This window comes from Phodopus roborovskii, unplaced genomic scaffold, assembly GCF_943737965.1.
Source record: "Phodopus roborovskii unplaced genomic scaffold, PHOROB, whole genome shotgun sequence".
Classification (NCBI taxonomy): domain Eukaryota; kingdom Metazoa; phylum Chordata; class Mammalia; order Rodentia; family Cricetidae; genus Phodopus; species Phodopus roborovskii.
Genome location: NW_026126576.1, coordinates 4,496,822 through 4,510,559, shown reverse-complemented (window position 1 = coordinate 4,510,559; position 13,738 = coordinate 4,496,822). Strand labels below are relative to the sequence as shown.

Sequence of the window (13,738 nt, the reverse complement as noted above, 5' to 3'; positions counted from 1 at the left end):
CTGATGTCTGCACATACATATGGGGACACATGTACATACACATAAACTGTTTTGAGAAAGTCAGTTTTGTTCTATAGTATGCAAATTAAAAGATGCTGTTCACTTTAGTTAAATATTTGTACAAGTAAAACAGTGATGCCTAATGACCCATATTCATATTTTTGTTGGCAAAGGGAGCTACTTGAGAATTTGAAACAGTATTAAAGGTTCTTTTTTTTTTTTTTTTAAGTGTTCTAGTTCAGAAAATACTAAAGTAGCTTTGTAGGTCCAAAGTTCCGACACATCTACAGTGACCCTGGACAATGCGTGACTGACATTCAGGATCCACTAGTGTGCACAAACTGTGGACTTGTGTAGAGAAGACCCCTTCTGGCTGCTCCGTACAGCAGGCAGAATATGAAGCTTCATGTTTGGTCTAGGAGCATGTGCCTCATCTTTTAAAAAGAAGTTTGGGATGAGGAGCATAGTGATAGAGGTCTGACATTTGTCCATGAACATGGAAGCTGTGTCTAGGACTCTGGCTCCAGCCACTTTCCTATGAGCCTCTAGAAATAGAGACTTCTTTCTTAGGGCTCATAGATAGGAAGGTATTGGCAGGAGTGGATTAGGGGAGGGGGTGTCTTAAGTTCATTTTTATTGAGGTCTGTGCAAACTCTCAGTATACATAATAAGCTTTTAATAAGGCAAGACATTATATAGTCACTAGCCATGACTCAGAAACTCCAGCGGTCTTCCTTGGCTGTCCTAACACCACCCCCTTGTACCTGCATCGTTGCTTCTCATTTGCCTGGTTTTTCACTTTCTATAACTGAGATAATGAAACTGCTGTTTTTGTGAGTGACTTACTTTAGTAAATATTATTTGGAAAGTATTTTGAACATCAAATCCTATGGATCTTTTTAGGGCACCTTAAAAAACAGCTTACAAAACAGCATGGCAGCATTAACCCCTCCATAGGAACATGGCTAGTAAAGTAGCTGGCCAGGCTTGTGAAGTGGGAGGGTACTGGGAAAGTTGGATACACTTCCCTCTACCTTGCCAGTTGGTTATAAGATGCAGTGAATGAAACCACTCACTGTGAATCATTCAATGTGAAGTCATTGAATTAGAGCCTCACCATAATGTGGTGTGACCTCAGCTCTTTATCACTTGATGGTATCTGCAAAAACTGTCTAAACAAGGTCCTGTTCACAGGTTCCAGGTGAGGATGTTGCCATGTCTTTGTGGATCATGGTTCACCTTGCAGTACCGGCACTTTTATAGTAACTGAATTCAGACAGCCATCATTAATTACTTTGAGCCCCTTTGGTTAGATGAAATGTGAGGTGTTTTCACAATTGTTCAAGTCTGGCATATCCACCTGCTGTGCTTCATGGGGTCGTGGGGTAGTTACAGATGGGAAAGGGGGCTGGAGTGTTCAGTCTCCTCTTAGACATGAGACCCATTCTCCCATATCCCTTTCTAGCCTACAAGGATAGTTGGGTTTTGTTTTTTGAGCTTGACTGACTAGCTATTTGGTTTAGCTCATAAATCGTCAGCTGATTCCCTGCTTGGTACCAGAAATTGTTTTTAATTTGTCTGACTTCCTCTGTGGCCCCCACCCTCAGTGCCCTTTCCTCTCTCCTTCAGTCCACACTGGGTAGGGCTCTGAGATTCCTCACTGGCAGCCTGGAGAGGCTTACTCACTGGGGGCTGCTGTGAGGCCTGAACCGGCTAATGAGTCATATCACTGTGAGCAAAGCCTGCCCCAGGATAGGACCCAGGAAGCGACAGCCCTCTGTAACCTATGCAGAAAGGAGCTTTGTCCCTTTCCATGGCCCCTTGGTGTGGTCCAGCCCTTGTTAGAGCTGCTTGCCCTCATAATCTGATCATGTTGCTTAGGGGTTTTATTCCTCTTCTCCATTTGAATCCACTGTACCATATATACATATGCAATGAGCTAATGTGCATTTATGCATTTGTTATCATTTTTAAATACTAGAGTCTAAAGAAGTAAAAAGACAGTGGATGATTGTAAGATTGTCCTGAGAACACTTACTAAAGCATTTAAAGCATTCTTACCATTATTATATGGCTGTATACTTATAACTCTATGTGTGGAATGTGTAGATCTGTTGTTAATTTTTTACGATTTTCCTATACTTTATGACATTCCAAGAAGATGAAAGCTCTTTACTGCCAAGATCTTGGAGAAGTGGCTTCTATCATGTCTGTAGAGAAAGGTTTGATCCTAGCTTATGGCTTCACTCAGTTCTTATGGTAGTTTTCCTAAGCTCATATCATCAGTCAAGTTGACATCTTCATAGGATTTGATAGTACTGAAATGTGTATATGTGTATGTGTTCACCCTGGCATGGGTGTGTGGAGGCCAGAGGTAGAGTTTGGGAGTCCTCCTCACTTGTACTCTGCTTTATTTTTTGAGACAGGATCTCTCACTGAGCTCTGTTTTGTTTAGACTTGCTGACCAGCAAAGTCCCAGGCTTTAATTGTTTCTGTCTCCTAATGTGGGGAGTGGGAGGTGCTTACTGGTGCACCCAGATTTTTACATAGGTACTAGGGAGCCAGATTCAGGGGCTTGTGTTCATGCAGCAAGCACTTTACCCATTGAGCCCCACATTGAATATTTTTCTTTTCTTTTTTTTTTTTTTTACTTTCTTAAACATTAAATAATTTGGATTACTGCTACATTTGGCTGGTAAGCAGTTGAAAGAGAGCAAGTAAGAGAGAAGAGCCCTGCTCGCTGGGAACTGTGGGCCCTGTCCAGTGGCAGCTCTTGCTATGGAAGTCACAGGGGCCTTCAAGCATGCGGCAAAGGAACCCTGACACCAACTCAACTATAAGTGGTAGGGTGGAGCAGACCCATTCTATAGGACTGAACCCTTGGTGGGTCTGTCTGTTAATAGACATCTGCATGTCCTGCAGGAAGTCCTCCTTTGCAACTACTCATCCTTCAAATTTCTGCATGTGGAGAGTTAACAAAGAGAAGCATGATGATGGGAGCTGAGCAGGGCTCTTCTGGGTGGTGCATCCACAAGGCTCAGAGCTCCAGCACTTCCAGCCATGCCAGAAGCTAAGGAGAGCAGTGGGGCCATCCTCCCCTCAGAGAGAACTGCCTGTCAGCACCTTCACTCTGCACCCACAGCCTCCAGAACTATAAGGGACCACTAGTCTATGTGTGCTAGGCAGCTCCGAGTGGAGGGTTCAAAAAACTACTAATCCACCAACTAGATGTTTCTCATCATCATGCCACAGCGTGCCTTAAAATCTAGTTGGAAACTGAACAGGAAGTTATTTCATTCTTCAAGCTGACATGGCTTAAACAACTTATACTCAGCATCCCCTGAGGGATAAAGCAGTAGCTGCTGTTTGGGTGGGGGGAGAGGTTGTTAAGACACCAGTATTTGTGACAGGGCTGCAAATGGCTTCCACTCTGATGGGTATTTCTCTTTCATGGCAATTCTCAGAAGCAAGGTAGGACTTTTGCTGGCAACTTCTAAATTTCTTCTTAAAGCCCTCTCTTTTAGATTAGGCTATAAAAATGGGATTAGGGCAGGGGCCAGTGAGATGGCTCTGAAGATAAAGGCACTTAGCACCATACCTGACATCTAAGTGCAATCCCCGAAAGGAGAAAACCAACTCCCTTAAGTTGTCCTCTGAACTCTGTACACACCAAGGCACCCTCCACCACCAAATGATGTGTGTGGTGTGTGGTGCGTGTGTGCGTGCGTGTTTGTGTGTAAGGCAGAGGGCCCTGAAGTTTAGAAATGTTTCTAAATTTCCAGTAGAAAGGAATCTGACATGGCAGAATTAGTGCCCTTTAAAATATGCTGTTGCTTAGCTCCAGGTTGAACCTATGACATTGTGTGGGGCAGAGTGACAGAATCCTATAAAAGGTGAGGTGTCCTACTGTCATCCAGTATTAATTGGTCTCAGATTGCCTCACTGAGTCCTGGCTTGCATTAGCAGGTGCTGGCCACAGCCTCAGAGCATCCTGCCCAGCAGGCCTGGGTCTGGGCAGAGGAAATGAAACCTAGCTGTTTACTATGAGATTTACAATAGACCTGCCAGTGCAGGAAGTGGTGAAAAGTTGATTGATCACTTAGACACAGCTCTACAACAAGAAACAGGATATAGGCTTTCATTTATGCCTGAGTCCCACCCCAGAGTACATTTTAGGCTCCTTTTGCACTTTGACTGTTTCATGGGCTGTGGGTTCTTTTTAACACCAAAACTTAGTCACCAAATGTAAGGTCATTGGGGGGACAATGTCAGTTTAACTGTATGAGAGGTGTGTGCTTATAGCTCTTACTTTTATATTTCCACTGTAGTTAATTTACTAGAACTTGACAGCAATCCATAATTTTTTAAATCCTCCAAACGGGATGTTATATCACAATTGTGCAAAGAATAAACTATTTTTACAGTTATCTGGTAGGATTACATTTGTATCAACTGCTAAGAAAATCTAGTTTGGAGTGTGACTTTATGTAACAGTAAGATCCACGTGGCAAGCCTCTTAAGTACTGATTCTCTTCAGTCTAACAAATGCATTCTGAGCATGTTAGATGTTCCTCATTTACACATAAAAGACATGGCTGCAGCCAAGAACTCGTATGTGTTCACTAAGAATATCAGGATGGCTGACGCTTGTAAGAGTCTGGCTATTTAATGTCACTGACAAAGATTTTTTTTTTTTTTTTATGTGAACTAGCCAGTTCTGCTTTGAATATGACAAAAGGAACCACCAACTCCCTTAGATAGCTTGATTTTTTTTTTTGAAATGGTAGCACCATTACAGAAATGGATTTTAGAACTTACAAGGAACAGCAAATTAGGACCATAATAATTATGCTTGTGCTTGGAAGAACAAAATGGCTACCCTGTCACGATGCGATCTTTCTCCCCAAATAATGTCCCCATTTTCCTCTTATCTATGTGAAACAGTTGAGTAGTGAGCCCCATTTTCATTCCTCCAACTCTTACATCAAATTCTATGCTCATTCTATTGTGAAATTTTAACTATTTTATCCCTGCATGGGGGGGGGGGCTCTAGAATGACACTTGTGTAGACTTAGTGTGTCTGTAAGAACTGTCTAACAGGACACTAGCCATCCTGAACTAGTGAAAATGGGACAGTTAGAGAAAGAGATAGAAGCTGAGCATGGTTGTGCACACATATAACCCACCACTCAGGAGCTAGAGGCAGGAGGGTAGTAAACTTGAGGCCGGGTAAAGTTCAGGGCCACCCTGAGCTGTATAACCTGACCATTTCTCAAAAGACAAGAGCTGTAATTATAGGTCATTGCTATAGTTTATCTAGTGTGCATAAGTCTGTGGGCTTAATCTCCAGGAAACCTTTCCCTCTTTTTATTTATTTTTTTTAAGCCACATATGACTTTAAAATACTCTTTCTGGAAAAAATGAAGATTCACATAGATGATTATGGAGACAGGGCCATTTGGATTATGTGGTGTGTCCACAGCTACACTTTGTGTGATGCCTCATAGTGGTGAAGGCCCAGCTGCAGGTTGTCCCTCTACTGAGTCATTAACTCGCTCCACCTGGCCTGCCTGGGGTCCTCTTTACCTTGGCAGGCCTTCTCCCTTGGTAGCTGGGAGATGCCCATTGAAGCACTGGGCTTTTCTTCTGCCCTCATCCCCTTCTCACTCTGCCCATCGTCAGACATTGCTCCACCAAGTCAGTGTAGGAATGCATGGGTACACTGTCAATTGTGAGGGTGGGGCTTGGGCACATGCCAGCTCCTCCTTGGGAAGCGCTGTCTTTGTCCACATCAGCTCCTCTGAAATGAAGAGCTTTGTTTGTTTGTTTGTTTGTCGTGTGAGCACATGTAGAGGTCAGAGGACATCTTGTGGTGTTATGAGCGTTTTCCCAACAGCCTGGTCCCAGAGCCATGCCAGTTCCAAATAACACACAGAGATACTGCATTAGATATAAAGCTGTTGGCCTGTTACTAGCGTTTTTTAATTGGCTAGCTCTGTCTTAAATATTAACCTATTTCTATCAATCTTAAGTATTTCTACGTGGCCTTATCTTACCGGAGAGAGGGTCCGGAGTTCTGCTATCTCAAGTCTCTACATGTTGAATCTCCCTACCTCTCTCCAAATCCTCCTTGTCTCCTAGTCCCGCCTATCTTGCTTTCCTATTGGCCAACAGGGCTTTATTCATTAACCAATAAGAGAAACATATTTACAGAATGACATCTCCCATCATTGTGGGAGTCAGTTCTTCTACCATGTGTGTCTAGAGGATGGAATCATCAGGCTTGGTGAGGGGTGCCTTTACTCACTGAGCCATCTCACCAGCCCCCAAATGCGAACGTTTTTAATTAGCAGGTATTACATTCTTAGTAGATTTGACAGTAAGCAACACTAAGGCTCCATTACCTTCTGTGTCATTTGTCCAGTTTTCTGTTGGACTGTCATGTCTTAGAATTCTGGTTTCCAAAACTTCCTGTGGATTAGGCCCTTGTCAGTGATGTAAGTTGGACATGTTTTTCCCACCTTAGCATTAGCCCTTTGACCTGGTTTTGGTGAATTGTGGGTTTTCCCTTAGTTGAATGTATCAAGCTTCTTTTCCCATAGCTTCTGTCCTAGGGTGGGAGGAAGGCTTTCCTCATTCTGAAGTCACAGAAAATCTGCACTTCCTGCACTGCTTTGTGATGCTTTATATCCTATTGTCACCAGTCTGATTAATGAGCAGACCTAATCTTTCTTCTTAATACAATTTTCAAGGTCTAAAAAGTTGGCTGCCCTCGCAGAAGCCATGAAAGCAGTCTCCCTCAGTAAGGCCCAGCTGGGGTTAGAGCTACAAGAACTGGAAGCTGCTGCACTTCTTGTTCAGGAGGAAGAAACTGCCGGAAAGGCAGCACAGTGTGGTCCCACACAGCAGGCTCCAGGCTCCAGTCCGGAGTCCAGTGACTCAGACAGTACCACATCGTCTGACACAGAAGACTCAGCTTCAGAGCAAGAGGAGCTTGTTGGGACTGAACCCTTACTGCTCACTTCTCCGCAAGCCCCCCTTTTGGAAGAGGATAGTTCCCTGCTGAGCCAGGAGAGCGGGCTCTGCAGAAACATGGCCAGCCAGGAGTGTGAAGTCAGTCAAGGGCAGACCCGGGCTCCTCTGATAGAGGAGGTTGGGGATGAGCTAAGGACCACACTTCAGGTTTCCACACCTCCTGATGTCAGTGCTGGGAGCCACAGCAGCATGCAGGATGGAGAGGAGAGTGGACAGGTACTCGGTGATTGACTCACAATGGTTGTTGGCTCACAGGGAACTTAGGTCACCTGGACTCTCATTTAGACATGGAATTTCTCATTTCCACTCTACTTTTTCTGCCTGGATATAGGCATTGCTTTTCAGTGAGTTAACTTTTATACATTTATTTTTTTGTTGTTGTTGTTTTGCAATTTGAAAGATAAAATCCTAAAGAATTCTTTCCAAGATGTAAGTAATATTTTAAAATGAAGAACATAGTTCTACTAGGAATAGCTCTAGACCAGTGATCTCAACCTCCCTAAGCCTGTGACTCTTTAATATGGTTCTTCATGTTGTAGTGACCCCTCCCCCAAACATAAAGCCATTGGGTTGCTACATTGTAAGTCTAATTTTGCTACTGTTTGAATCACAGTATGAATAATCTGATACACAAGATACCTGATATTTAACCCCCAAAAGGGTCAAGACCCACAGGTTGAGAACTGCTGCTCTAAGTGTAGCGGGACAGCTGACAGGCAGTATTCACGTTTGAGGTGAGAAATACTAACAAGTGAGCACACTAGGTGAAATGCTCATTGCAACCAGGATAGTGAATTTCCCCATCGGCTCCAGCTGTCTTTGGATCATTTGACATCCCCCTTTCCCAGCCAGATACCACCCACCTTTGTCCCCGGAGTGGCCACTGATGTGCTGTGCTATAGTCCAGTAGCTTGCATTGCCTGCATTGCACATAAACCGAAGCATTCAGTGTTTGATCAAGCTCTTTTCACTGCACATGGTTATTGTGAGATAAGGTATGCTGAGTCTTTTGTGTTGTCTTCTCGGTGTGGAGACCATCTCTTGGAATGGGTTTGTCCATTCACTGGCTGATAGACATTTGAGTTGCTGCCAGTGTTTGGACTGTTAATAAACTGTGTGAGCATTTGGGTACAAATCTCTGTGTGCACATGTTTCCTTTTTCCTAGGTAAGTATCTGTATGATTTGCTGAGTGTGTGGTAGGGACACATTTAACATTTTACCAGATTGTGAAATATTTTCCCTCATAGCTTGAATGGACCAGTTTATACCAGCAGTAGGTAGCTGTTTCCATTTTCTCCACTGCTCAGTGCTACTTGGTATTTTCATCTTTTTTACATTTGCTTATTTAGTTACTGTGCTTGCATGGGTGGGTGCTGGTGGGTGGGTGCGTGTGAAGTTAGAGGTCAGAGAACCACTTTCAGGAGTCAGCTTTTGCCTTCCACCATGTGGATTGCAAAGATGGAACTTGGGTCATCAGACTTGGTGTCAAACACCCTTCCCCTGAGCTAGCCCCTTTAGTGTTTACCATTCCAGCAGGTGTGGAGTTGAAGCCTGATTCTGAGCTATATTTACTGATTTAAGATTTACTGTGCTGAGCTGGGTGGTGGCAAAGCACACACCTTTAACCCCAGCACTCAGGGGGCAGAGGAAGGCAGATCTCTGAGTTTGAGGCCAGAGGCCAGCCTGGTCTACAGAGCCAGTTCCAGGATAGCCAGGGCTACACAGAGAACCCCTGTCTCGAAAATAATAATAATAAAATAAAATAATAAAAGATTTATTGTGCTGAGCCTCTTTTCACAGGCTTGTCACTCACATATCCTCCATAAGTGTCCAAGTCTTTTTTTTTTTTTTTTTTTTTTTTTTTTTTTTTTTAATTTAAATTTGAAACAAAGTTGTTTTACATGTCAATCCCAGTTCTCTCAACCTCCTATCCTTCCTTCTCACCCCACCAAACCCCAGCCCCTCCCTTTTCTGCTCCTCAGGGAGGGTGAGGCCTTCCATGGGGGGGGTCTTCAAAGTCATATCATTTGGGGCAGGGCCTATCTTTTGCCAGTTTAAAAAAGGTAGTTTATTTTCTTTTTAGTTTGAGAGTTCTTTATAAGGTTTGGATATAAGTTCTCATTATGAGTCATGGTTTCCTGCTTTTTTACATGCCTTATCTTTGATCAGCTGGCACACTCTAGATTTTATGCTGGGTGTTGGGTTTGCATTCCTGCAAATATTTTTTTTTTTTTTTAATCTTTCTTTAGGGAATCAACTAAGTGACTTGTAGTGGTTTGGATCTGGCTTCTGTATTTGTTTATTCTAGGGCAGAGCTTGGTCTAGGGTCCATAATTAGCCAGCGTTTATTTTCCTGAGAATAGTCTTTCAGTGTCTGTGTCTGCCTGCTTCTTTACACCACCCCCTGACTTTTTTGAATACCTGTCACCAAATGCCTGGCAGAAACAACTTAGAAAAAAAAAAAAAGAATCATTTTGGCTTGTAATTTCAAAGAGATTTCTATCCTTTTGGGTGGGAAAGACGGGGAGGGGGTGGAAATGCTTCCATCTGTGAAGGTGAGAGATTTCGAGGGTGGCTTATTCACATGGTGGCAAGTAGAGAAAACAGACATGAACTAAAAGCAAAGGCCTACCTCTAGTGACCTGCTTCCTCCTAGCCACGCCCACTGCAATAGCTCCACCGATGTCAAAATACTGCCACAGACTTAGGAGAAAATGTCCAAAACATAAGACTGGAACCCTTTCAGGTTCGAATCACCATACTTTCCTGCTCTTTGGTTTTCCCCCATAGGCCACAGCAGCTGCCACAGTTGGAAAGCCCTTGGCCTGTCTCCTGAGTGCCACACTTCACTGACACTTGGATTGTCCCTCCTGTACAGTGGGACGGTCTTAGAGCTCACCTGGTCTGTTCCTGTCTTCCATCACCTGATGTTCATTGTCTTGAGAAGTTATGGCTTCATACAGGTCCCATTTTTCTCTTCTACTGCTCTCTCTGACTATCTTGAATGGAAATGGTCACATTTAGGTGCATTTCCCAGCTTGCAGGTTAGTTGCTGGGGAAGTAGGGCTGGGTCAGGTCTTGTCATTCCTAGACACCACTAGTGTACTGTCAGTGATGTAGACACACATGGTGAGTGAATGAACAAGTAAAATAAACCGATTTGCTTTGGGTGGAAATGAAATGAAACCTGATATGCATTCATTCATCTCAGCACTTTTTATTCCAAGACTGTATGGTTCCCTTCCCTTTGAATTAGAAAGACTGCCAGGATTTGTATTTCTAATATAAATTCCAGTTGTATTAACATGTTAGTTGGGGTGACTGTGCCGTTTGACATGCGTGTTAACTCCTAAACACTGTAACAACTTGGTCTGGGTATGTCGGAGTCTTTTCTCAGGCTCCCTGGAGAGCTTCAGAATTTCTGTGACCATTGCAAATGCACTTCTCAGCAGCGTTACCTGCGGCTGAATCAAAAGGCTTTGGAAAAAATCCTCTCCTGTTTAAATGTTTAACGTCATGGACATTTTTTCCTTTCATCAATTCCTGTTCCTAGGAATCTGAACAGGATTGACTTCCGTGAGAATTGTCTTGGAAAAACTGCTTTCCTTAAAGATATGTAAACTTGATCCTGCTGACATTTGTAAAGCTGAGGGGCTCTGTGAACTCTCCCATACTATTAGAGATGACATGTGTGAGTGCCACAGCTTCAGACTCCTGGGTTCAGTTTGGCATTCCCTTCAACCTCCCTTTGTCCATGGGGCTTAAAGCTCATATATCATGCCACCTGGCCTTTGTGGCTAAGAACACTATTGCAGCACACCTGCAGCCCTGAGCATCCCTCAGAGGGACTGCCCTTTGAGTTTTTATGCTAAACAACTTGCCAGGCAGCTTTAGGGATATCCTGTAACAATAGGAGTTTCCCAGGAATGCTGGATGATGGGAGAAAAGGCAAGTTAGGGAAAGAACAGACAGGAGACCACAATGACTCCCTAATCCCAGCACAGTGAGATTTGACTCTTTGAGGTTGGCAAGACATAGAATTGGGTTCCAGAACTTTGGCTCAGGGATGACCTTCCCTGAAGGGTTATGTCAAAATAGGACTAAAATTATAGTCATGGGTCACCTAGCAAGGGGGATATACTTGAGAAGTGCAAAGTTGTTATTTTGTTATTCAGTGTGTAAACATCACGGAATCTTCTTACAGAAAGGTTGCTTTGGTGTCATCAAGTGATAGAATCTCTTGGGGTTTTTTTTTTTTTTTTTTTTTTTTTTTTTTTTGAGTTTTTCAACAGTCTTACTATATAGCCTAGGTTGGCCTGAAACTTAGTGTCTTTCTATGACAGCCTGCCAAGTGCAGGAATTACGGGCCTGTGCCACACTGTGCTAGGTGATGGAAACTTAGGCTTCTATCTTCTTATGTGCAACTTGTCTGTATTTTTGTTGCTTATAGGACTGTGAGACTTGATGTTCAAAACAATTGATGAACTTGAAGAGTTAAACCAACTTGAAGTTCATCCTTCTTGCTGGACATCCCCAAGCTACCTAACAACAGGTTCCTAGGGGACTCAGCACTGTAAAATGACCCAGCTCTGACCATCATTCAGAAACAGGCTGGTGATCAAAATCTTCACAGTTCAGCAGGTGAGGTAGAAATATTAATTATATCAGTGTGACACAATGATAACTTGTCCCCTGGCTTCTCATCATTACCAACTGGCTTTTCTTATTTGTCCCATTATCTGTGAAGAGTAATTCGTGGTCTTGTTATGGGCATGGTGGGGCTCTGCTGCTGTAACCAGGATGGTATCATCTTTCACCAGCACAAGATTAATTTACCAATAAGACCAGGCTGCTCCTGCCACATGCTGAATTGGATGGCAGATGCTGGGCGGTTTTCACACCTGCCAGTGTGGGAAACAGATCCTGTTACTGTGTACTAGAGGGACTTATAAACATTTATTACATTATTTTAAAACAAACTCCTTTATATTTTATAAGAAGTCACTGGAAATCTCCATAATAATGATAAGAAATAAGAACAGGTACCATTAAAAGAAATAGGAATGCAATTTAAAATACATCATATTTTCAAAAATGTTAATTGAAAAATATTTTGTGATGTAGAATTCTCCCCCAAATAACATGACCTGTCATATCGTGTCATTGCATATCAGGTAAATTCAAGTTAAGTTTCACAAACACAGCTCTTTGAGGGTTTGGTTGGGGTTTAACATTAGCCTAACTCCCCAGGTGGGAGCTTGTGATGGGAACCATTGCCGCCTGTCTTCTGAGCATGTTCTATAGTTTTTCAGCCCACAGCAAGTGAAGGAAGCATTGATTAGACTTGATTTAAAGCAGTGAGTGATAAATGCAGCTGGGAAATTGATTCATGTCTCTCAAGTGACTGGGGCTCAGCCATCTACCGTTGACACAACTCCTGTCTCAAGGCTGGAAAACAAACAGGGAAGCACACGTCAGACATAAATGATTGCTGCTTTCAGCTCCTGGGGAAGCCATTTGTTTCTGAGATAAGAAAGACTGCTCTCCAGTCGTAAAAAGATAAGCCAGGGGAAGGGGGCTGTGGAATTTGATGTCCATGAACTTTGCAAATGACAGAGGAAAGAGGAAAGGGTTAACCTCACTAGGCACCTCATGCTGGGCCAGACACTGGGAATGCAGTCTCCAGAAACACCTGAAGGGTTTCTGTGGCACACTGGTATATTGAAGCCAGGTCCTGGGAAACATTCCCTGATGCTCTTGGTGTGCATAATCTTTGTGGTTCCATCAACCAGGGCAGGCACCCACCCGAAGCACTGATGCTCACAGCATAGAAGGCCTCTGAAAACCTGTCCCCTACTCCCCAGCACCTCCAAGGAGACTGGCTTATCAGGCTTATGCAGTTGCTGTGTGTGCATTTCTGCTGTGTCTTACCGCTGCCGTCTTCCCAAATGCTGTCCCCTGTCATTTCTGGGAGTTTGTACATTTCCATTTCACCTCAGCTTCAAGACTTCTTCACATGCCACTGCCCACAGAATGTTAGTTACCCATTCCTCTAGGCTGAAAGTAATATCTCTCCTTGACTCTGAAGAACAGTTTCTGTCTCAGTGCTCGCTGCTTCCAGCTGGGACTCAAAACATAGTGCTGTATGCAGCTCCTTCAGTGCTGCAGAAACCTAAGGGGTCAACTTTGGGTCCCTCCTTGCAATTACACAGAGCTTACCTGTAGAATACTTTCATGTGACACTTGTTGGAAGACAAACCGTGTGGCTTCTGTGAGCACTGGATTCAAACCCTGGTTGACTGTTAATTCTGTAGATGTCCCTACCTCGAATGACAGAACCATCGGTTCATTTCTATTGCATAAGCCAACACTAATCAAGAAGATCAAGTATGTGTCTTCCCTGGCCAGCTGGGTCATGAGCCCTCATGCCCTGGCCCAATCAGCACCTATGTTCTACCTTTTCCTGCCATGGTCTCCCCAACCCTGACTTCCCAGTATTCTCTACCCATGATTTCCTAGGTGGGTGTAAAGTCATCTCTGAGCGGTATGAGTGGGCACCATCAAATCGAATCAGGACCAGAGCTGAGGGTCCTGGAAAAGCTGGAGGGATGGAAGCAGAAAGTAGGTTGTTGCAGACTGTCCCCTAGAGCGGTAGGCTCCAGAGCTGTAGATTCAGACTTGTGCAGACTTAAATTAGGAGAA

The 13,738-nt window shown here is 43.6% G+C and overlaps 1 protein-coding gene across 2 annotated transcripts in view; it reads left to right on the top strand.

Annotated features, from left to right (window-relative positions):
• Shq1 (SHQ1, H/ACA ribonucleoprotein assembly factor) overlaps positions 1-7,281 on the top strand; it is a 105,872-nt gene extending 98,591 nt beyond the window's left edge. For both annotated transcript variants that reach the window (XM_051203468.1, XM_051203469.1), the window contains exon 11: positions 6,753-7,281. In XM_051203468.1, the coding sequence (XP_051059425.1) occupies positions 6,753-7,266 (514 nt within the window). In that variant the 3' untranslated portion in view covers positions 7,267-7,281. The remainder of the gene's footprint in view (positions 1-6,752) is intronic.
• Positions 7,282-13,738: the final 6,457 nt, after the last annotated feature.